Genomic DNA, 24,032 nt, shown 5'->3' with positions numbered 1-24,032 from the left:
GCCATAATTTGAAGAGAGGTAACATCTGTTTTGTTACTTGTTATTTCAACTGAGATTCTAATTTTCAAGTACTACTATGTATTAAAGTGTAGAGGATTAAGGTATTTTTAAGTCAACAAATTACTACACACACTGTGTTGTGTGGCTATGTCTTTTATTTTAATTAGTCCAAGAATGAACTATTCTCTTCTTCCTCGATTCGTTGGTACGATGGAATGGAATGAAATGACAATTAATATGCATTTCCATAACTCAATTACATGAGCATTCCATTCCATTAAAACAAGCAAATGAATGGAATGGAAGCATGAATCACATTCCATTCCATCATACCAGAGGTTGGTATCTTGAGCCAAACAACTTTTGAGTTGCTATAAACCTATAAACCTCCATCTCCCCTCTCAGGCTGTTGCACTTAATAACTTGGGGAAATGCAAAACTGCCACACAGATTACTATCAAGTAACATGTACTTATATCAAGTTTGAGGAAAGAGAAATGCCAATTCAACAGTGATTTCCTAACATTTAGACTACCTTGAGCTCAAGTCTCGTGTCTTCTTCTCGAGAAGCCGGGCCAGGTTTTGGACTTGGTGATCGCAGTAGGGGTCTGGCTGGTGCTAGCTTCACCAATTAGGGGCAGGATCCTGCTCCTAGCTCGATCGGTATTGCTGCTGCTATCTCCATCAGCATGTTGCTTGCTGGTGCTAGCTTTACCTTTACCTTTATCGGGTTGGCTGGTGCTAGCTCCATAAGCATTTAGGGAGAGATGGTTGCATCTTCCGCCATCCATCAGTTCTTGATCTAGGAAGAGAACTACAACCGAGATGTCGTCATGGAGCAGTCTCCTCTTTGCAATGTCGAGTTTCTTCAGCTCCCTGTATGTCAACTTATGAGCATGCATTGCCCATCTCCTCAATGCTTTTTTCACCAGTTTCTTTGCGATTCCCTGCAGGAAACGGGGGAACTTGTTGTTGGACATAATATACGATTGTCAACGAAGTCAAGGGTGGGGGTGTAGGAATCATACCTTACGCGATGAATTTAGAACCATGTCAACTGCTTCTTCATCGGCAACGTATTTCCACAGCCCATGAGAAGCAAATATAATGAATTTATCCTCCGGGAGAAGCTCCTGCTCGGCCAGGGCCGGATTACACAAAATGATCGGCTTGTCAAACTTTTTATCCACCTTATATTCTTTCGGCAAATCAGGCCGTGTGTTGTACTCCCAGCTCTTCAAGTATACATCACCGATTGATCTTGAAGTCTGAGTTGAACAATATATAAATACATATGATTTTGAGATTGAATTCCTAGAGGAAAGTAGTAACCAAATTTGATGATTTTGAGATTGAATTTCTCACCCGAAGGATGCCCTTGACACGGTAGATGTTTTTTTCGTAATCATATGGGACAATCCTGCGAATGTGAGGATGCAGCGCTTTTAACTCTTGCCGGATAGATGGCAGATCTACGTTGTGGTCTGTCGATAATGGGATGGCTTTGATGTCTCGGTTGAGCATGGGCCGCCTATATGGATTGACATCCAGGTACGATGGGTCGATTGATTTGGGCTCCATGGGTGGGGAGTGAGGTCGGGGTGGTCGCACCAAGGTTCGTGGGACGGGTTCATTCATGTAATCCAATCGTTGCTTAGCCTTTAGTTTGAGCTCTGCCACTTTCTCCCGGACCACTTGGACGGGTGGTTTAGGCCTAGGCAGTTGCGCCAAGACCGCCCTAGAATCCCCGACATTTGCAACGTATACCCGTCCTTCTATTACAACGCCCACCAAACAGCTCGACCCCCCAGACAATAAATTTGGGAAAACTACTGATTCATTCTGAACCAAGTGACTGTACCCTTCTTCTACTGCCAAAAATGATAAATCAAGAACATCACTTGACATTTCTCCAATATCCGACGTTAATCCTGCATCACGTGAGTAACGAACATAGGACGGAATTAGCATTACTATCAGCATAGATTGTGTATGAATTATGACTGAATTCCAATTCACAATAATCTACTAGTAAATAGTAATGCTAGAATTATGTTCAAGTAGATTGGAACCATCTTGAACTATTACCATAAAACATACATCCACTTGAACTAAAAGAGTAATAGGAATAGTAACATTCTGCCTAAGAAAATACAGATGCTAAAACTACAAGAGTAATCACATGATTCTGCCTAAGATTGTGTATGAATCATGATTGAATCCCAATTCACAATAATCTACTAGTAAAGAGTAGTGGATTGAAACCATGTTGAACAATTACCATACAACATATATCCACTTGAACTAAAAGAGTAATAGGAATAGTAACATTCTGCCTAAGATAATAACAAATGCTAAAACAAGAACAACAAACCTACTTTTCACAATTTTAAACAGATGGTTTTTGATAAACTCGGAAGCATCGGGACCACCATGACCGTCGTAGATGCCAACGAATGTACCATAAGGGCTTGATGGATGGTATCTCATTGACCCCGACTCAACCTGGCTATGACTTTGTACTTCAACATCAGATTTAACAGCCGCCATAGAGAAGTCCCCCCATTGATGGCGCCCGAGCCTGATTTCCGAATACTCAATTTTTTTCGCAGGCTTGAAAATGCTGAGCAACATACTCTCCCTATTGCGTTATCCTACCTAAAGCCCACATATACAGAAATTCAGCAAACCACATTCAATCCAAAAACACAAACTAATATTATTGAATTTCCTCCCAAAACCATCACAATTCAAGAAAAATACAACATATTCTAATCAAGTTTCCTCCCAAAACCAAAAAAATCAGCTGCGGAGGTAGCCATTCCCCTCATCCCGGAGCTAGTAATAAACCAAAAACACAGACGTAGAGGAACTCGTACAAGATCGTGGGGGAAACTTTTGAACTATTATTATTGATGTAAACCACACACAAAATATGCAAAAAATTTCCATCACAATCTCAAAGAAAACACATGCGCAAAACAAGAATTACTCAGTTGCTTAATTCAATTAAACAATATAGTAAATCGCAGAAATGTACCTGGAATCAGTAGAGAGAGGGAAGAGTATGCGGCTTCTTCGTCTTCCTTCTTCCTTTTCTTGTTTGCGGAAACACTAATGCGGGAAAAAGATTGATCAAGAGAGAGAAAGCTAGTGTATAACCAACTTTCAAATTATTTTTTACATTCTGCCCCCTTCTTAATGTCGATTTTCTTTTTTCGCCCAAAAAAGCCGTTATTTTACCCCGCTTCACTAATCACTTTTTGAAAATTCACTCTCACTCACGCAAATAAAATAAATAAATTAATTAATCTTGTTTTGTGTCTCTAATTATGACCACTTTCTAGTAAAATACTACAAATTGGTTTGCGCTTTTCATATTATATATATATAGAGAGAGAGAGAGCACACGTAAAAAAAATAAACTAATCATATTTTATGTTTTAAATTTGAACGTAAAAAATGAATTGATTATATGTGAAAAAAAAAGTGAATTAATCTTTTTTTGATTGCCTAATAATAAATATATTTATTTTGCGTTTTCTCTTTAAAAAACACTCAATTTTATAAAAACTTATTTATGTCTCATTTGTTCAACCCAAAAGAAATTCCTAATTAATTAAATTATAATATATCTAAGAATAAGCTAACCAATCGCGTCGTCGCCACTAGCCATCTTTTTTGAGATGGGGGAATATAAAGGATTAATTTATATTTATTTTTAATCAAATTATATCATCTATATAGTTTGCGTACAAAATGTACAACGCAGATGGGAGTTTTTTATTAATATAAATTAATGATGAAACCTTTTAAACTAGAGTGAACTTTTAAATTAGTTCCCAGAAAATATGCTTTGCACATATTAAATTCCTGAATTAGGAAAAATATTGCGATAGATCTCTGGTAGAAAAAATTATAAAAAGTGTCCTTATTTTTCAGTTTTGTCCTGGACACGTATCTTTATTTTTCTCTCTTATTAAGAACCTGTTTTATGATCTAAGACATGTGACAATATATTTTCTAATTCAACGATCCAAAAGACATATATTGAGTTTTCAAGAGATCAATGATATAATACCCTGCATATCACAATTTCATTTTGGATATTGATAAATTAATAATTAACAATAGAATTAGTAATGAAATCGTTAGTTGAAGTTTTGAATATGCCTGAACCCAAATTAATGTTATGGATACATAATTAATATGTATGTTTGTTTCATAACATATGCACGTACGTATAAAACTATTAATTAGAGGCTATTTTTTTATTAAATATATATTCGGATTAATAGAATAAATAAATCCTACTAATTTACTATAATTGAAATATTAAATATTAATGAAAGCAATAAAATGGATTGGAGATATTATGAGTCGAGAAAAGATAAATGCACGATCCTATTAAATGTGTTTGATTAGCGGTTAAAAAGAATCCTAATCCCGCAAACATTGGAGTTTAGAAGTATTCAACTTAGATTATGGATAAGAAATATTGTTTGTATCCTAATTCCACTCTAATAATTAACCACTTTAACAAACCCATTATTAGCCCACAAACTTTAGATAAGATCAGATTCCTCGCTTGACGCAACAATTTGACCACCTGCTTATATAATCCGAGCTCGATTAATTTTGAGTGCAGAGTAAGATCATAATCTGTGATTCACGGTAATTCAAGCTCTCATCTTGAATGCTTCAATAAAGGTTCGATTAATTGCGGAGTATTTGTTTGTGTATACTAGTGTATTGTATCTGACAACCGTTTAAAAATTGATTTTGCAGGATCGGAAAGGCTTTGATTGTGATAATTAGCAAATGCTGATTTGAGGTGAGTTGCTTGAGTCTGATTAATTTCGATTGGTTTGCAATTTTAATGCGAGGTTCATATATGTTGTCGTTTAGGAATATTTGAAAGGGGAAATGTAGTTTTTTCTAGATATAGATTTTTACTGTTTTTGATTTTTGAAAAGCATTAATTCTATGAATGTTATGCTTTTGGCATCTGCATTTACATGCATAGGAATTTCGCTGAATTTTGTGGGTGATTGTTTCTGTGATTTTTCATATATTGAAAAGGTGTATGTAATGAAGGGGTCGGTTCATCTGTTTGTTTAGTGGTAAAGAGCTGAAGGGGGTTGTTTGTTACAGATTTAAACACAGAGAGCAGTGGGGCGAAGTGCGTGGTTGGCCTGGAGCGTGTATTCGATATTATCGTCAACGATGGGAGCCTGCTTTTCCTGCAAAAGCAAAAGTAGGAGGGCTAAGGAGGAGATGTTGCGGAAGAATCGTAAGCGCAAGTACTTGAATGATTTCTCCATGGTGTCTAAGAAAATGACATCCTTTAAGGAGGATAGGTTGCACAGGAATAATGACCGGATGTTCTTGAATGGGTCGAGTGAGACTGCCTCCCTCTTTCTACAGAAAGGCGATAAAGGGGTCAATCAAGACGCCATGATTGTTTGGGAGGTTAGCACTCTCTCATGCTCATTAGTTATGATGAGAAATGTATAACTTCTCCTTTTAGCCTTTGGCCTGTTTGAACTCGATGTGGTTGCTCGCGTGTTGCATTTGCTGCCTAAGATACAGGGATGTTTTGGTGAAGCCTTTCATGTTAGCATTTTTAAGACATTTTGATGGCTAGAATGTACGTATGTCTTGTCGACAATATGTATATAGCTAGTTTGACAGAAGAAAATAATGAATATCTTTATTGTTAATTCTAATATGGAAAGAGAGAATAGGATTGACTCATTGTGTTACATGTGGAACATCATAGAACAAGATGGAAGCATGTCACTGGATAATGTTACAAAACGAATAGTTTTTTCTATCTGGAATTACATTTGCTGCATCTGAAAACAAGGATCAAAAGCAAAACCCTTGAAACACAACCTCTGTAATGTTTCATCTGCCTACTTGAACTTGCTTGCAAGAGATTGATGATTCTGATTCTCTGAATTGCAGAACTTTGGTTCGAGAGCAGACACGACCTTCTGTGGGGTCTTTGATGGCCATGGCCCTTCTGGCCATATGGTTTCTAAACGTGTCCGAAATTTTCTTCCTATGAAGCTGAGTGAACACTGGGAAGACAATAGGAAATCTGTAAGCAATTCTGAGATCTTTGACTCGGTGAAAGAGACTTTTCTCGATGTCTTTGAGTTCACGGACAAAGAGTTGAGAGATGACCCGTATTTTGATTGCGTCTGTAGTGGAAGTACTGCAGTGGCCCTGGTGAAACAGGTAATATGATACGCTTGTCAGTGGTTTTTGGTAATATCAGGAATCAGAAAATATACTCAAGAATGCCTTGATTATTTGTAGGGTCAAGATCTTATAATCGGATATATTGGGAACTCGAGAGCTGTACTAGGGATGAGAGGCGCGAATAATGGATTCATTCCAGTGCAGTTGACTGTGGATCTCAAGCCTGACCTTCCTGGTAGGTCAACAACAACGGGATACTACGTTGGGTTCAACTTGCTATGGAAACTCTCTAGTCAAATTTGTAACGTAGAAAATCTTCCAACTAGAATTTTTTGTGCAGTGAATTTAGTAATCAAATGCTATGTAGCAATCTTCAACTTTGTGCTGATGAGTGATGACAGTAATACTGTTCATGTTAATTGCTACCAAAACTTTATTCTTGGATGTGTACTTAAATCAAGTCTAGTCGAGTGTCTCTTTTCATAATCTGTTCTTATTTCTCAGCGGAAAAAAAAAGGATCCGGAAATGCAAAGGTCGTATATTTGCCCTACGGGATGAACCTAAGGTGGCAAGAGTGTGGCTTCCACACAGCAACACTCCCGGCCTTACCATGTCGCGTGTGTTTGGTGATTTCTGTCTCAAGGATTACGGCGTCATATCCGTGCCTGAAATCACCCACAGACGCATCATTGATGACGACGAGTTTGTAGTCTTAGCAACACATGGGGTGCGATACCAGAGCTTTATTTATCACCATTCACCAGTTCTCCACTACATTTTGTTGAGCTTGGCATAAATCTTTACTCATTTTATGCAGGTATGGGCCGTGCTGTCAAACAAGGACGTGGTAAATATCGTGGGCACTTGCCCTACACGCTCATATGCAGCTCGAGCAGTAGTCGAAGCAGCAGTTAAAGAATGGAGTTATAGGTATCCAACTTCAAAGGTTGAAGACTGTGCAGTGGTCTGCCTCTTTCTCAACTCAGAGGAGTCTTCCACCTCGAGCGCCAAATCCACCACGCCTAAAGCGGACAAATCCAAAAACTATCCCGATCCTTGTGAACTCAACCGTAGTGACACAACCAAAACAGGCTGTGGGGCAATTGAGGAAGGATAGAGGATAAGAGTTTCATGTTTGTTGAAAGTCCGACATTGGTGGCGTCACGAAGCACGTGGAAATGAGGATGAAGGCAAGACGCGTTGCTCTTGTCCAGCGCAGTTTGTCGAGCGATCGCAAACAAGGCATTTGAGATAGGGTTTGTGAATATCTTCATACATATGGTGAAATGTAAGTACATAGATAGAATTTGAATTTTGCATTCATCCGAGCAAGTCTCTATTGTTTTGGTTTTGAGATTTGACTCTCTTCCCATTGTTCAAAGCCTTTTCATCAATAATATGTTATCATCCTTTCTTACTTAAATTTTAGACGTTGAAGCACCAAATTGAACTTGAATCAATCTTTTCACATTCAATTTAGGAAGTATAAAAAAATATTGAATGGATTTATTTAAGATTACAAATCATTAGTTGATATGAACGTATAAAAATTTCACCTAATAATTATAGATTGGCCCATAATTCTTAGTGGCAACGTGCAATGACTAAAAGTCTAATTTATTTTTCACAAGCATTCCCATATTCGTATGCTAGCTCATAATTGATAATAAATTTCTTATACCTAACACTATCAACATTAGAAAATTGAAAGTGACCAAGATTATGTTTGACAAGCAACAATGTTCCCCAATTTACAGTACTATTAATTTTGGTGGCTTATTTTTTATTTGCCACGTATACTTATTAGTGTTGGTTGCATGATAATTCCATGATATGATTTTATCAATTATTATATAAACAAAGGAAATATTAATTAATTGATTGTTTGGTGTATGGTTGACATTCTACACATGGCCGGCGCATGGTAGTTGCAACCCTTTCAGTTTGGCGGGCCACAGCTCCCCTCAAAACGGCGTCGCATCCAAACACAAATGACAAAACCACAATAATTAATTACGTATATATATTATTAAATCGTTTTGCAAATATGAAATAAAAACAGAAATAACAATAAATCGAATTCTCCATAGCTCAGCTTCACTTTCTCTCTAAAATCTCGAAATAGAATCCCCAAATTCTCCGGTAAATCCCTATATCTCCGCCATGGATGACCTAACCAACGACGCTCTGATCAACGGCACCAATTTCCGTACTTACTCGGAGAATTTCGCCGTCCGCTCCGATTCCGATGACGAGTTCTCCGCCGGCGCCGTCGACGGAAAGGTGGAAATCGAAGATGCGGCATTGAATTATCAGAAGGCGCCGAAAGTGTTCGACCGTTTCTACAACTCGTCGTCTGAGGAGGAAGAAGAGGATGAGGTCAGTAGCTCTTCAAATTACCAGCGGCGATTGGATTATATGCTTCAATTCCTGGACCGGAAGCTCTCCACATCGTCCTCTCCGGATCAGCCGCTGTCGGAGTACACTAGTTCCGGCAGTGGGATCGGTATTTTCAAGCCACCGGTTCGGGCAGCGGTTCATCCGAACCGGCCACCGTGCATTGAGGTGAGGCCGCATCCGTTGAGGGAGACCCAGGTAGGGCGGTTCCTTAGGAGGATCGTCTCGGTGGATGATGGTGGTGGGCCGCAGCTGTGGGCGGGGTCGGAGAGCGGGATCAGGGTGTGGGATTTGAAGAATGATATTTATACTGGGGGAAATGAGGGGGAAGAGGAGGGCACGGTGAGGTATTGGGAGTCAGCTCCTGTGGCGGCCGCTGCTCTGTGTTTGGTGGGAGATGGAGGGAATAGAGTTGTGTGGAGTGGGCATAAAGATGGTAGGATTATTTGTTGGAAGATGATGGATTTTTCGATTGCGGGTGGAAGAGGCAATGGTGTAAGTAGGAAAGGATTTCACGAGGTGTTTTCATGGCAAGCATATCGAGGGCCCGTGCTATCCATGGTTGTGAGCTCTTATGGTAATATTGATATAATATGTTATATGTTCTTGTTTTTTTATTGATATTTGTTCATGTGTTGTGGAACATTAGAACGATTATATTGTGTTTGGATTGAGAAATTGTGAGCTCTTATTAGCTGGTCAGTGTAAATGTCGTTGTTGCTTGCCTTACTTTTAGTAATTGGATCAGGGATATCTCTAGCTTGCAAAAATTGAGGGGCATGAATATTGTTAGGACTTCATATAGACTACAGAAATCACTATAATTTTAGTGGTCTCTAAGTAAAAGTTTAGTAACAGCTGAACTAGTTGAATTTGGTGGGGCATCTTCTGCTAGGTTCAGCATTCTTTCTAGTAATAAAACAGCAATCTTGTAGATCGATGCCTATATAAAATGGCAATTAATTAGAAGAAGTAGTCGTGAAGGTTCTGGATCTGTCACTCTATCATGCCCTCTTGTGATGCACTCTTCATGCACTTGTCATTTGTTTGTTGGGTCTTCCTTTCTAAGCATGTTGAACCACTTCATTTTTATTGTATGTTTCTTTGAGAATTTGCAAAGGAACTAATTTATCCTAAGTTTTGTTGATCCATTGATTTTGTTCATTTTATTGGAGGCTATAAAATTATGATATAATTTCATAATTCATGTAACAATGGGTGTTATTTGTTGGGTGTAGGGGATATGTGGTCTGGTTCTGAGGGTGGTGCAGTGAAGATATGGCCTTGGGAAGCTCTTGAGAAGTCTCTTTCCTTTAGAGTTGGTGAAAAACACATGGCTTCCTTGCTGGTAGAGAGATCATATATTGACCTAAGGAGCCAAGTCACACAGAACGGTGCATGTAATAGCATATTTTCTTCAGATATCAAGTATATGTTATCGGACCTTGTCGGGGCAAAGGTTTGGACTGCCAGTTATCAGTCATTCGCTTTGTGGTAAGTGATCATCAGAATCAGTCTTTCATTAATTATTTGAAGGCCAGTTTGCAGTACTTTGCTGGTCTTATTCTTCTCTTGTCACCCTTGCCTATTCTTGTTTGAGTTTCACTTATTTTCTTCACAGGGATGCTCGAACCAAAGAGTTATTGAAAGTATTAAACATTGATGGTCAGATTGAGAACATGTCAGTTGATTCTTTGATGGAGGATGAGATGCGGATGAAGTTTGTATCTAATTCTAAAGAGAAGGCTCCGAATTCGTTTAATTTCTTTCAACGTTCACGAAATGCTATACTAGGAGCAGCAGATGCTGTTCGTCGAGCTGCAGCAAAAGGAGGTTTTGGAGATGATAATAGGCGTATAGAGGGATTGGTTGCAACGGTTGATGGAATGATTTGGATTGGATGTGCAAATGGCTTACTTGTGCAATGGGATGGGAATGGCAACCGCTTGCAAGATCTTCAGCACCATGCTTTTGCTGTCCAAAGTCTCTGCACAGTTGGAACTCGGATATGGGTAGGTTATATAAGTGGCATTGTACAGGTTCTGGACCTCAGTGGTAAGTTGCTTGGACAATGGATGGCTCATCAAAGCCCTGTGATAGATTTAGCTGTTGGGGCTAGTTATATGTTTACTTTGGCTAATCATGGTGGTATTCGTGGATGGAGCATCAGTTCACCTGGACCACTTGACAATATATTCCGTGCCGAGTTGTCTGGAAAGGAATTTCTGTACACAAGTCTAGAGAATGTGAAAATTATGGCTGGAACATGGAATGTTGCACAAGGAAGAGCAGCCCCTGATTCCCTAATATCATGGATTGGCTCATCAGCTGCAGATGTTGACATTGTTGTCGTTGGGTTACAGGAGGTGGAAATGGGTGCTGGTTTTCTCGCCATGTCTGCTGCTAGAGAAACAGTATAATTATCTTTCTTTCGTGGTTCTTCGGCTATTATTCTCTTAGCTGTATTTTTTTTTTTATTATCTCTTTCCTGTTATTGTTGTGTGTAATAGTTTGTTATAATCCACGGGCATGAGCAAAGGTGCGTATAGTGAATATATGAAGATTGCTGAAAAGTTGACAGTTTGGATTCACAGAAATAAAATATTTGAACTGCCTAAAATTATACTTAGTACTGATCAAACCTTGTTAGGGTTGCCTAGACTGTTTAGATCCTGCCAATAGACCCTGTAATGGACAAGAACCTATCCTTTTATACTAAATATTTTATTACATGCAATTAAGCCCCTCCTATATATGTTTTCTACTTCCTCTCTGTTGGATGGGAAAGAACTCAATAACGACATGCTATACATTATCAGGATTTTCCTTGAGGATTTATCTAATAGGCGAGGAGGGACATTATTTCAGTTATCAACCATTCATAACCATTTGACTAGCTGACATCTCAGCCTATTATGATTCCACTTACTCAAATTAATTACATCCTATTATGAAATCTCAGGATCTTTCTATCACTTTACTCAGGAATTAATTGTTCACCCTCGCATTGCTTGCAGATGGGTCTTGAGGGTAGTTCTGCAGGACAATGGTGGCTAGATATGATTGGAAAAATGTTGGATGAGGGATCCACCTTTTCACGTGTTGGCTCAAGGCAGTTGGCTGGTTTGCTTATCTCTGTGTGGTTAGTATTACTATTATCCCTTTAAATGTGCATCTAGAGTGCATATGCTGTATGCTTATTTTTTGGGGGTGGGGGCTGGGTGTGGGGTGTCGTCTATTGACACTAGGTTCCCATCTGCATTCAAATTCATAACAAAGTATTGAATCTCCAATATGGAGCATCATTTTTGGGACTGTAAGTATATTTTTAACTGGATTAGTAAGCTCCCCACCCCCAACAAACACACAAAATAGAAGGAAAAAGAAGCTCCTCTAACATTGTCGAAAGAGGTCTGGGGTAGAGCTGATCTCCGAAGGGAGAGGGTACCCAAGTGCATGTAGACATCTTGTCATCCTAGTTCAATTGTGAAATGGGACAAATACTACTTTCTAACATAGTAACACCTCAAGCGATGCATGCTCCACCATCAGAGTCCAAACTATACCTCATTGCATGGAAAATTTGACACTCTGATACCATGGATGTATGAAAATATTGTTTTAAATATATAGTTTATACTAGTAAAAAAATATCAGAGGCTAAATCTTGCGTATAGAGGGAAGACTAATTTCAATTTACAAATTACCTGTCAATCAGTTTTAGTATCTTGAAAAGTCTAATAACAATGCTATCTGATGTTTACAGGGCTAGAAACAACATTCAAGGCCATGTCGGAGATGTTGATGTTGCTGCAGTTCCTTGTGGTTTGGGTCGAGCAATTGGAAATAAGGTATTATTCCTTTGCCATTATGTTACTTTTGTCTATATTAAAAATTGATGGTCTCCTTCTTACTTCTGAAATACGTTTAGGTTTTGTTTACCTGATAGTGGTAATTGGAAATTTGTATTCTTGTATACCTTCAATTGGTGTACTTGTTGCACTTCTATTAAAATGCCAAGCTCATTGTGGATTGGTATGCAATGTGTGCAGGACCTGCTGAGATTTAGTTTTACTTTTATTTGTAACTGAAGATACTCTTTTCAGGGAGCTGTTGGGCTGAGGATGAGAGTGTATGGTCGGGTGATGTGCTTTGTGAATTGTCACTTTGCTGCGCACTTGGAGGCTGTTAACCGTCGAAATGCTGATTTTGACCATGTCTATCGAACAATGTTTTTCAGTCGGCCATCCAGTATTTTAAATGGTGCAGCTGGTATGGTGCTGCATTTAGTCTTATGTTGCTTGCTTGCCTGCTCAATGTTATTATTATCATTTTTTTATGGTTCGAGCTTGCCATTGGTCCTTTGTATTGCAGCGGGTGTCTCATCTTCGGTTCAAGTACTTCGCACTACAAATGTACGTAAGCTTACGTGATATTGCTGCTAATTTGCTTCCTGACTATTCTGATGCAACTCTTTTATCGTACAAGTAAACCTGTTTGCTTAGCTTTCAGTGCCTCAGAATAATGTATTTTCATGCTTGTGCAGGCTATGAGTGTTAATCCAGTGGATGTTGTTCCAGAGCTTTCTGAAGCCGACATGGTTGTTTTTCTGGGGGACTTCAACTATCGGCTGGATGGCATATCATACGATGAAGCAAGAGATTTTGTTTCACAAAGATGCTTTGATTGGCTTAGAGAAAGAGATCAGTTGCGAGCAGAAATGGAAGCGGGGAATGTCTTCCAAGGAATGCGGGAAGCTGTTATCAAGTTTCCTCCGACATACAAATTTGAAAAACACCAACCTGGTTTGGCAGGTATTTAAAAAGAAATCCTCTCTTGGCCTTTAATGTTCCATGGTTTGCCAGTTGCAAAATCATATTGGAAATGTTTATGTGCTCAGGGTATGACTCTGGAGAGAAGAAACGGATTCCTGCCTGGTGTGACAGAATTTTGTTCCGTGATAGCCGATCAGCTTCAGTGTCTACGTGCAGCTTAGAATGTCCAGTGGTTGCATCTGTGTTGCTGTAAGTTACCTTAAAAGCTTCCTTTCGATGTTGTGTGCCATGCAAAAAGTTTTATCTCCATAGCAATGGTTGTGTTGTATATTTCTCCTATTCCTTCTAATAGAGTGCATCAGTAGTATATCTCTTTTTCCGTCCTTCCAATTTTGTTTGTTCATGCTGCTCTGATAAGGTTACACATCTTTGACAGCTATGAAGCTTGCATGGATGTAACCGACAGTGATCACAAGCCTGTCCGTTGCATTTTCAATGTGGAGGTAGCTCGAGTTGATGAGACTGTAAGAAGACAAGAGTTTGGAGAGATCATCAGATCAAATGAGAAAGTAAAGCGTCTACTTGAAGAACTAGCCAAAGTTCCCGAAGCCATTGTCAGCACTAATAACATAATCCTTCAGAACCAGGATACATCTATATTGCGTATAACAAATAAATCCAGAAAAGACAAAGCTATTTATGAAATAGTTTGTGAAGGTCTGTCCACAATTAATGAAAATGGACAAGCATCTGATCATCACCCAAGAGGTTCTTTTGGCTTCCCCAGATGGCTTCAGGTTATTTTCTATCTTTTTCCCGTTATTTGATACTGTTTTCACAAGCCATATTATACACTCCTTGGTTTGTATTAGTGTGTTATGACATGCAAATATCACTTTCTTCACCGTAAAAAAACACATTCACGAGCTAAAATAATAATTTCATGTCAAGCAAGTTTGTATGAAACTCATATAGTTAGTTGATTTTCACTTGAAACAAAACATGTCCTCACTTTTTGTGCAACACGCTATAAATTCATTTTTTGATCACCGCATGCTTTTCCAAATGACTCCCTCTGCCCCATATATATTGACGCATTTCTTTCGGGCAAGTGTATTAGGGGAGTGGAATTATTATGTAAAGGTGTGTGAGTACTGAGTACTAATATAGGTTTCCAAAAAGAAAATAGTTTGATATACATGTTACAGCCATAAATGGAAAATTGGTCAAAATATATGGGGTGGAGTGAGTACTACATTACATTAACTTGGTTTGGAATATCAAATAGGTGAATCCCGCTGCTGGAATCATCCAAGGGGACCAGACTGCTGAAATAGCAATCAGACACGAAGAATTCCAAACGTTGGAAGAGTTTGTGGATGGTGTCCCACAAAATTTTTGGTGTGAAGATGCCAGGGATAAGGAAGTTATGCTACTAATAAAAGTCCGTGGTAGCTGCACAACAGAGACCAAATGTCACCGTATACGTGTGCGTTACAGCATTACTGGTAAGCGTACACCTATGAACCGCAAGGCCAACAATCCACTTCCCTCCCAAACAAATCTCCTCCGTTCTGATTTTAAGCTAAGTGGGTCATGCGATGTAGTTGACCAGCTACGGAATCTAAATAGTCCTTGATTAGATACTCTACCATTGTGCATGAGGGGAGGTTTTATCTGCTGAATATGGCAAATCTCTAACCACCGAGCTGCAGCAACGAGCAGTGAAGGGGCTGTAGGTGTATGTGTAGATGATCTTCTCTTCCCTAGCTGCTCTGGTAATCAGAAGCCTAGATCTTCAGTTGGCCGGTTTCTCGTCTTTGGAGAAACAATAACGTACATATTCTTGTCTCGGGTCCAATGAGAACTACTGTTTCTATGATATGAGTCTTCATTGTGATCAACTGTTTTTTAGAGATGATTGTGGGGTAAAAACTTGTATAGTATTTTCTTCAAATAAGCAGATATTTAGGGAGAGAGAATAGTTTTTAGTTGTTTCTCTGCCCTTACGTCTTTGGTGTGAATTTATTCTTAAAAAACAACTTGAGATCTTGTGTAATACACATCGACATATTCTGACAATTATCAAATACTATGTTTTTTTTTTCTCACTATTTATTTTAGGAATTTCAAGATGTATATGATGACCAGGTTTCTTGATTTATATGTTTTATCACTCCATACGATAATTGATTTGATCACACGTTTTTCAGTTTACTACTCATGAGTCATGATATATGCAATTTACGACACCAGATCGATTATACTATCAAATATTCAATTATGCCAGTTTGTCTCGATTAAATTAAAAATAAAATTGGCGATGAAAAATCCATAAAGTATAAAAAATAAAAATGTCATGAATCTGGTACAACAATTTTGAAGGACCGAAAAAATTGATTAAACTGGAAAGTGTGTAAAGACAAAAATCATCTTCGATAACCATAATGGGAATGGTTAAAATATTGGTTAATGTTGCAAAGCATCGGATATTTTATTGTAAAAAATGAAAGTTGAAGAAGACCGTTACTTTGGTAGGTAAAATGAATGGCTGTAAACATAGAGAGCAGAGAAAATAAATTATATTGATTGCACTTCACAGCTACATACCAATTACCAACTAACTACTCTTTATTATTCACACTTGCATTGAACATTTGTTGACAACAAAATCAAGAATCACACACACTGAAATCCTTGTCAAGAACATAGCTGAGCAAGAAAAGGTAGCAGAAATGGATGAAAATCTGCGGGAAACAGTGGGAAACAAGCAGATTTTGTTTAAGGGATATATAGAAGGAGCTCCAAAGGAATCAGACATGGAGTTAAAATTGGGTAACGAGATCAAGCTAGAAGCTCCAAAAGGGAGTGGTGCATTCTTGGTCAAGAATCTTTATCTCTCTTGTGATCCCTATATGCGTGGCCGAATGCGAGATTTTCATGGATCCTATATCCCTCCTTTCGTCCCGGGTTCGGTAAGACTCTCGACTCCACTTAAAGTTTTGATTTTGTCCCATGATGTATGTGAAATCTTGGTTTTGTGTGTTTTTGTAGAAGTTTATATTGAACTTTCTATGTGAAGGTGGTTGAAGGATTTGGAGTGTCAAAAGTGATTGACTCTGATAACCCGAACTTCAAGCCGGGAGACATAGTTTCGTGTTTCACCGGATGGGAGGAGTACACCTTGCTTCGCAACACGGAGCAGTTGAGGAAAGTTCAACCAGACGACATACCTCTTTCGTATCACATAGGCCTCCTAGGTCTGTACAAAACCCCCCCATTGTGTCATCACTTTTTCGTGTTTGTGCACGGCTGTGAGTGTGTGGTCTGTTCGTAGTGCAGGCATGCCGGGTTTCACGGCTTATGCTGGATTCTACGAGGTTTGTGCCCCAAAGAGGGGCGAGCGAGTGTTTGTGTCCGCTGCCTCAGGAGCTGTCGGGCAGCTCGTTGGCCAGCTCGCTAAGTTGCACGGATGCTACGTTGTTGGAAGTGCTGGGAGTAACCAGAAAGTATGCTGCTTTGGCATAATTCAAGCTTCTTTCTCCTACTTTATGCATAATATTAAGTGATGTTATGTGCAATACATATTAGGTTGATCTTCTCAAGAACAAGCTTGGATTTGATGAAGCTTTCAACTATAAACAAGAACCAGATCTTGATGCAGCTCTCAAAAAGTATGTGTGTGTGTGTGTGTGTGTTTGGCCTAGTTAAGGTTGTAACTTAATCTGCACACCAGATATTTCCCGGAAGGCATCGACATATACTTTGAGAACGTCGGGGGAGCCATGCTCGATGCGGTGCTGGTGAACATGAGGGTTCACGGGAGAATAGCAGTCTGCGGGATGGTGTCCCAGGCAGGGATTGGGGCGTCTGATCAACAAGGGATTCGAAACCTCTTCAGCCTCGTCTCAAAACGCGTAATAATGCAGGGATTTCTGCAGTCCGATTACTTACATTTGTTTCCGAGGTTTGTCGAACAAGTTGGGAATCTGTACAAAGAGGGGAAGATAACATACTTGGAAGATATGAATCATGGATTGGAGAGTGCCCCTGCTGCCTTTGCTGCCCTCTTTACCGGTAAAAATGTCGGTAAGCAAGTTGTCTGTGTAGCTCGGACATAAGGACCTCGTTCGTGTTCATTTCTTGTTTTCTAATACCTCAAATTGTTCGTGTTCCTCGTCCTGGTTCTCGTTAACTGTATCAATAAACTTACATAGTAGTATTACATAAAAATCAATGCTTGATCTATTCTTTTATTGGTCTCTTTGAAGCTAAGCACAAAAAAGAAGAAGAATTCAAGCTTCAATTTTTATGTGAAATAGCATGCACAGAACCACTAAATCGAAACTCAGAACATATCTATATATTAAAACATAACTTTGTACAATTCCCCTTCACACAATGGGAAACAATATATATATGTCATATTCTAATCTACAAAACTCCCCAAAGAATTGAGAAATCTTTAAATTACATAAACAGCAAAAGTCTATCTCAATCAAACATATGAATCAAATTCATCCAACACTTTAGTTTCCTATCACTTAGGCTCAACTTTGGCTTGAATTGTGTAACCACTGTAATCAAAAGCATCAACATAAGGGTGCCTACGTGCACCTTTCACACTCCCAAATTCTGTTGCGGATGAAGAAGCTGATGTTGAGTTTGTGTTGATCCCATCACTCTGCAGTATCAACTCCAAGGCCTTGACCACCTCGGTCATCGCTGGCCGGTCCGAGGCTGACTCCTCGACGCACTGCACTGCCAGTTCCACGAACCTAGGGAACCCAAGGAGGGGCGGTGTTGTGTTTCTCAGGGCAGGATCCATCATGTCCCTTAGTCCATAGTGTGTCTCATCACTCTTATCTATGGCTACTCTCACCTCTCTCACAATGTACTTTCCCTTCTCAATAGGCTGCCTTGCGGTGATGAGTTCTAGCATCACTACTCCAAAGCTGTAGACGTCGCTCTTCTCTGTCAGCTGTTGTGTCATGTAGTATTCAGGATCGAGGTACCCCTGCAAAAACCAGTTTTTTTATGAGAGTAGTAATATGATAGAATTGTATTCACTCCCCTACTTACCAGAGTGCCTTTCACTTGAGTCGAAACGTGCCCTTTCGAGCTGTCTGAGACGAGTTTAGACAGGCCGAAATCCGCAACCTTGGCTGTGAGATTGTCATCCAGCAAGATGTTGGTAGACTTGACATCCCTGTGGATTATGGGTGGGTTGGCTAGATCATGCAGGTAAGCTAGCCCTCTAGCTGATCCGAGAGCGACCCGTACGCGTCTCTTCCAGTCAAGGTACACTCCACTCCTACCTGCGCATCACACAGACACACATTAACCTTAATCTCAGTATTGTCTGAACCTATACCAAGACACACATAAAGTATGAGGTATCTGTACTGAATATATAGTCTCCGCACCATATGAACACAACAATTACATTAATACACCTTGGCATTATCGTCCTCATTTTATGAAGATTCTTATTTGAACCTTTCCCTATTTAGTATATTGTACCTGATAAACTTTCCCTGAGTGTTCCTTTTGACATGAACTCATACACTAGCATTTGGTGCCCTTGTTCAAAGCAGAATCCCACAAGACCTAGCAGGTTCTTGTGATGGACTCTCGAAAGCAGCTCTATCTCAGTTTTGAATTCGAGCCCGCCTTGGTTAGAGCCATTTTGAGCCTTTTTAATGGCCACAACCTGCCCAGTGGAAAGAACTCCTCTATAGACCTGGATAGAAACTTAGACATGTTCAATTTACTAAGAAACAGGGTTTTCCAAGAGCACACATATACAATAATTGGCTTTCGCCAAGGACCTTTCCGTAGCCTCCTGAGCCAATCTGGTTACTATCAGAGAAGTTGCCAGTGCATTTCTTGAGCTCTTCATATGAGAACCATCTTGCCCCTTTTAGCTGCGGCGCGCCTCCACTGTCTTTCCCGCTTGAGGCCCAAGAAGCTGGAGGGGAAGAAATTAAGAAAGTGAGAACATAACTGAACTAGAGAATATGCATATGCTTATAATGCATAGACTATGCATAAGAAAAGTACCAAATGGTTTGCTCAATGATATAGCTTGCTCTGCACGGCGTTTCTGTCTGAGAGCGTACACGCCTAACCCTGCTAGTATCAGCACCAGAAAGGAGCACCCGGTTGTCACACCAACAACCATGCCTCTGCTGATGTGAGATCTCTCGTGTTCGTCTGAGGGTCATGACAAACATAGTTTTAGGCTTACGCTTAAATTGAAATGAAATTTTAAAAAAATGGCTTCCCTACCTCCAAAAACATAAGGTGCGGCAATGAAATAGTATGGCCCAAATTCTTTAGGCGGCTTGTACGTCTGATTTGTGAGTGAGAATCCGATCTTCTGAACTTGTGATCTGTTGAAGTACTTTGCATCAGAGGGGAAGAGCCCGAGCTGCACCTGCAGGTAGTCATCAACATTGAAGAATGCATTCTGTAGAGAAACCGAGCCTGGGTTTAGGCCTAGTTTGACCCAGAGGCTCATCTCCAAAGTGTGGAACAAGCTTGCATTGGCCAGATCTCTGAAGAAGGGTGCTCGGAAGTAGAGTGTCCCTTCATAGGGGTAAGCACAGTCGCAGCTCTGTGGGTTGAGCTTTTGATCAGAGGTGCATATCTGGCTCCCACAGTTGGCGAGGCTTGTGGAGTAAGGCTTCGCAGACTGCTGAATCTGGCAGTAGACTGTGTTTTCTAACGAGGCCGCGCACACAGGGTTTCCGATCAACCTGCAGGAAGCAGTGTTTTTTAAATCTACGTGGTTATAAAAAGTGTGAAGAATGAAAATTGTCTTACATGGATGGGCTATAGTGAAAATTACACATGAACAAACACCTAACATCCATGAATCTGTAGATGAACAAATCGATAACACATGAACAACTGCATTCAACTGGCAAGGTGGTTCGTGTGTAATATTGATTTGTTAGTCTTGTGGTTCATGGATTTTAGGTGTTTGTTAATATAGTCTGATTCACAAAACAAATCTATTCTCATTCGATGCATTCTCTTACAGTAATGTGCTTTTGTATTCGGAGCCGATTGTCACCGATGATATGTCGTTGTTCTCCAAATCGATGAGCTGAAGCTGCTGGCTGACGTTGCCACTCATGTCTAGCTTGGCTCCAAATGCATTGTTCCTCAACTTCCTGTAAAGAAATTTGCAGAATATATGTTCATTAAATGGTAAATTCAAGCAGAATTGTGTCGAGTTTGTGTTAGATTTGAGACTCACACTTGCTGTATCTGAGGTAAACTGAAAACTTCTTGTGGAACAGATCCTTCCAGAGGTCCATATTCAATCATCCTGAGCAGCAAAACACGGTCACAACTCAAAACCTCACACCTTAAGGCGAAAGACCGATCTTTTAAGAATTTATTTTCATTTATTCAAGAACTCACAAAGTTGTAAGAGAAGGCAAACTAGAGAACCAGTCAGGTGCTGCTGTTTTCTTAAAGGAGTTGTTGCTCATGTCCCTGCCAAACAAGGAGAGACAAAACTCAGATTTGCAGCCTCTAGAGAGAGGGAGAGGGCAGGTGTCTTACACATAGTTGAGTGTGTCCATCCCAGTTAGATTAGGGAGAGCTCCTGACAACATGTTATGTGCTAAATTCCTGCAATGAAACTCAAGCTAGTGAGACCAAACCACCACTCACTCTCAGAATAATGCTTCTATCTCTAAATGAAATGAGAAGGAAAACACCCACAACTCTATCATGTTTGTGAGGTTGTTGAGGTTCGGTGGCACGCTCCCTTTCAAGAAATTCCGATCAAGACGACTGGAGGACACAAAAAAGGTGATGAGAGAGATAGGCACATAGACATTTTATTGCAGCAGAAGATGAAACTTGTGTTCGAATACTCACAGAACCTCGAGTGTTTCCACTAATCCTATTGTGGATGGAATGCTCCCATCCAGTTGATTCCCATCAAACAGTCTGACAGTAATTCGCCATCATCAGATGAGAAAAAAAATCCAAAAAACAAAGGATAATTTTTCCTAAATACACAAACTTTCACCATATTCTATTTTTGTTCTAATTTTTCACACTCCTGTCAATTGATTTCAAATTAATGCAAAGGTGGGTGCATGAAATGTCTAAAGGGCTTGAACAACTGGTAAAATAAAAAATGTAACTGGGTGTGTACGCCACTTTAGTTGGTCAATATGACATTAACTTGCCACTTCAGCTAGCCATGATAGTATTCACTCACCAGATATCGACAACCATGTAAAAAACACCAATAAAAAATTGGGTGACAATTACCCAAAATAACATTAAACGATTCACTCGTTTTTTCACTTACACATGGATCAAAGACATATCAGAGTTGAACAATTGGCTGGGAATCTCTCCTGAGAGCTGGTTCTTGTTGAAATGGCTGCACAAACACAACATCAGAGAAGAGTTTAACATGAACATGAACAGATGAGCTACATTCATGGAAAAAAACTAGTGAAACTCACAAGTGCTTCGCCTTTTTAAGCTGGTCAAGGCCCGGACCATAGGCCGAAGAAACTGGGATCTCGCCTCTCAGCTGGTTTTCAGCTAGATCCAGCCAATACAGCTTAGACAGATTGCCTAGGGAAGGCGGTATCTCACCGGTTAAGTTGTTTGAGTTCAGGGCTCTATCATTTGAAAAGGTCGAGGTAATAATTAGACTATCCTTATCACAATCCATCACAGGAGGAAAAACTGAAGTCTGAAAAAAGGTAAAAGTAAAAGAAAGAGTTCTACAGAAACGTTAGGTCAGACAGGTGTCCTAGTTCACTTGGAATGCTGTTGGAGAAGCTGCATCCGGCCAGAATCCTGCACCACATTCGTCACTGTAGCTGAGACACACAACCGAGACAAACATAAAAAGGAAGTTGTGAGGATTTCATGAGATCATACAATATAGTTAGCTTCTGCAGGTCCCCCAAACGAGGAGAGATCGAGCCTCTGAGGCCGGGGTTGAACGATAGATCCCTGCAACCAAAAGATATGAAAGCTCATTTAGTGAAGTTCAGTAACTAAATGAGAAGTAGCATGTGAGTATATTACATCTTGCAAAAAATATAAACTTTGGCTGCCATTTATATATTGACTAAGCAAAATAGCTATCTTTCACTTGATTACCGTTATTTGAAAACTAAAAGCAAATTTAAGCCTACACAAATCTTGAAATGTAGAGAAGAACTCACAGAGAAATGAGATCGGTTAGGCCACCAATGTCGCCGCTCATAGTGCCAGTCAGCCCCATCGTGGATAAGCCTCTGCACAGCTGAAAAATGTTAGTCCAACAAAAATATGATAGTATTACAGAGATACTTTGGCTAGGAAAGCTTACAGTGAGGTGACCCTGGAGTTGTTACACGCAACTCCTTCCCAAGAAGCGCAAGGATCGTCGGATCTTCCCCAGCTCCGCGGCGTCCCGCCCCACTGATCTTTCAGCGATCGAAGCACCGCAGCTGCATTTTTACCAAACACGCATTTCATCAAACATGTTGCCTTCATCCTTGATAAAAATGAAAACTTTACCATCTTGAGGGTTGGTGAGGGAATGAGCGACGCATATGGAGAGGGCGAGGAGCAGGAAGAGGAGCAGCCGGCGCATGGCTGGGGCGATTTGTGAAATTGGGGGGATATGTTACATGGTGTGATTGAAGGCGTCGTCTTAAAACGAGGCTGTGAATGATGGGTATGTGTATGATCGCAGTAATCATTGCTTAGAACCGAATCCAACCACTGCCACTCTTGTCTTGCTAGTAATGCTTCTGCACAGAGAGAGAGGGGGGGGTGGAGTAAAGTGAAAACAAATGGGGAAAGAAATGTGACAGAGCATGAGTGGTTTAGCTGGTTTTGATGATTAAGCTTGTCGTAGAAGACAATCCATTTAAACTAATTCTGTCTCTAGTTTAGGTTATTTGGCCATGCCCATAATTGGCCTTAATTGAATCTAAATACACGAACTTTTTATTTCACGAACATAAATATTTACGACGGCGATATCTACCGAATTTGTTATTATAAGCAAATATCAAATGTCGAGTGTTAATTCAAAACTAGTATCACTCATGTGTGATGCATGACCCATTCTCTTTTATTCAAACTTATTTTATACTGTAAAATGAGTTTATAAATTCATAAAAAGATGATTGTATGAAATATGAAATCATAAATATATAAAATAAAAAAAATTATTAAAAAATATAAAATCAAACAAAGAAAAAAAATATATATAGCGAATGAGAAACAATATTATTATTTCAAGTTCTAAATTCATATAACCAAATAAGTTTATAAACTATAAATTGCACACAAATCACATATCATTTAAATCTCATTTATCATTTAAATCTCATTTAAATCTCTTTTAGATCTATGCTACAAAAGATCAATCACGAGCACATGTTAATAAAAATAATGTATAAATATATATTCGAAGATAGCAAATAGATCAAAATCATCAACAAAAATACAGCAACATTGCATGGAATTTACAACCAATATGTATGCATTTAGCCGGAAAAAAAAAAAAAAAAAAAAAAAAAAAAAAAAAAAAAAAACTGGTTGCATACCCTTATAGTATTCCCGCATCGCCTACTTCCCGTGTAGCTGCTACCACCCATTCC

At 39.5% G+C, this 24,032-nt stretch overlaps 5 protein-coding genes across 7 annotated transcripts; 3 read left to right on the top strand and 2 right to left on the bottom strand.

The window, feature by feature from the left end:
* Positions 1-493: 493 nt before the first annotated feature.
* LOC125189372 (putative protein phosphatase 2C 46) lies at positions 494-2,639 on the bottom strand. Its single transcript, XM_048086656.2, has 4 exons — positions 2,379-2,639; positions 1,366-1,931; positions 1,029-1,268; positions 494-947 (listed from the first exon to the last, which is right to left on the bottom strand). Exons 1-4 carry the CDS (start codon positions 2,632-2,634, stop codon positions 543-545), a joined length of 1,467 nt encoding a protein of 488 aa, XP_047942613.2. The 5' UTR covers positions 2,635-2,639; the 3' UTR covers positions 494-542.
* Positions 2,640-4,523: 1,884 nt separating this feature from the next.
* On the top strand, positions 4,524-7,634 carry LOC125218266 (putative protein phosphatase 2C 33). 2 transcript variants are annotated; one of them, XM_048120008.2, is made up of 7 exons: positions 4,524-4,674; positions 4,789-4,834; positions 5,155-5,472; positions 5,971-6,246; positions 6,328-6,445; positions 6,715-6,938; positions 7,029-7,634. In XM_048120008.2, exons 3-7 carry the CDS (start codon positions 5,227-5,229, stop codon positions 7,326-7,328), a joined length of 1,164 nt encoding a protein of 387 aa, XP_047975965.1. In that variant the 5' UTR covers positions 4,524-4,674; positions 4,789-4,834; positions 5,155-5,226; the 3' UTR covers positions 7,329-7,634. The 2 variants fall into 2 exon arrangements, with proteins under 2 accessions (XP_047975965.1, XP_047975891.1); XM_048119934.2 differs by having other exon boundaries at positions 4,559-4,710.
* Positions 7,635-8,271: 637 nt separating this feature from the next.
* LOC125217876 (type II inositol polyphosphate 5-phosphatase 15-like) lies at positions 8,272-15,494 on the top strand. Of its 2 annotated transcripts, XM_048119551.2 has the most exons (11): positions 8,272-9,185; positions 9,847-10,102; positions 10,230-11,022; positions 11,626-11,750; positions 12,375-12,459; positions 12,715-12,880; positions 12,983-13,023; positions 13,155-13,422; positions 13,509-13,632; positions 13,820-14,180; positions 14,672-15,494. In XM_048119551.2, the coding sequence occupies exons 1-11, from the start codon at positions 8,375-8,377 to the stop codon at positions 15,020-15,022; spliced, it is 3,381 nt and encodes a 1,126-aa protein (XP_047975508.1). In that variant the 5' UTR covers positions 8,272-8,374; the 3' UTR covers positions 15,023-15,494. The 2 variants fall into 2 exon arrangements, with proteins under 2 accessions (XP_047975508.1, XP_047975436.1); XM_048119479.2 differs by having other exon boundaries at positions 12,715-13,023.
* Positions 15,495-15,992: 498 nt separating this feature from the next.
* Positions 15,993-17,639, top strand: LOC125218415 (Zinc-binding dehydrogenase family protein). Its single transcript, XM_048120115.2, has 5 exons — positions 15,993-16,358; positions 16,466-16,643; positions 16,726-16,892; positions 16,975-17,057; positions 17,120-17,639. The coding sequence occupies exons 1-5, from the start codon at positions 16,119-16,121 to the stop codon at positions 17,502-17,504; spliced, it is 1,053 nt and encodes a 350-aa protein (XP_047976072.1). The 5' UTR covers positions 15,993-16,118; the 3' UTR covers positions 17,505-17,639.
* An 81-nt stretch (positions 17,640-17,720) lies between these two features.
* Positions 17,721-23,262, bottom strand: LOC125218029 (Leucine-rich repeat protein kinase family protein). The gene is made up of 19 exons (XM_048119656.2): positions 22,939-23,262; positions 22,748-22,868; positions 22,602-22,673; positions 22,312-22,386; positions 22,156-22,227; positions 21,885-22,046; positions 21,725-21,799; positions 21,283-21,354; positions 21,124-21,195; positions 20,962-21,030; positions 20,818-20,892; positions 20,651-20,722; positions 20,430-20,564; positions 19,675-20,144; positions 19,447-19,599; positions 19,215-19,354; positions 18,907-19,126; positions 18,466-18,701; positions 17,721-18,400 (listed from the first exon to the last, which is right to left on the bottom strand). Exons 1-19 carry the CDS (start codon positions 23,012-23,014, stop codon positions 17,924-17,926), a joined length of 2,844 nt encoding a protein of 947 aa, XP_047975613.1. The 5' UTR covers positions 23,015-23,262; the 3' UTR covers positions 17,721-17,923.
* Between the last annotated feature and the right edge of the window lie 770 nt (positions 23,263-24,032).

Source organism: Salvia hispanica, chromosome 2 (genome assembly GCF_029641045.1).
Source record: "Salvia hispanica isolate PSC_SH4W2 chromosome 2, Shi_PSC_v1, whole genome shotgun sequence".
NCBI classification, from domain to species: domain Eukaryota; kingdom Viridiplantae; phylum Streptophyta; class Magnoliopsida; order Lamiales; family Lamiaceae; genus Salvia; species Salvia hispanica.
This window is presented reverse-complemented; position numbering and strand designations above follow the sequence as displayed.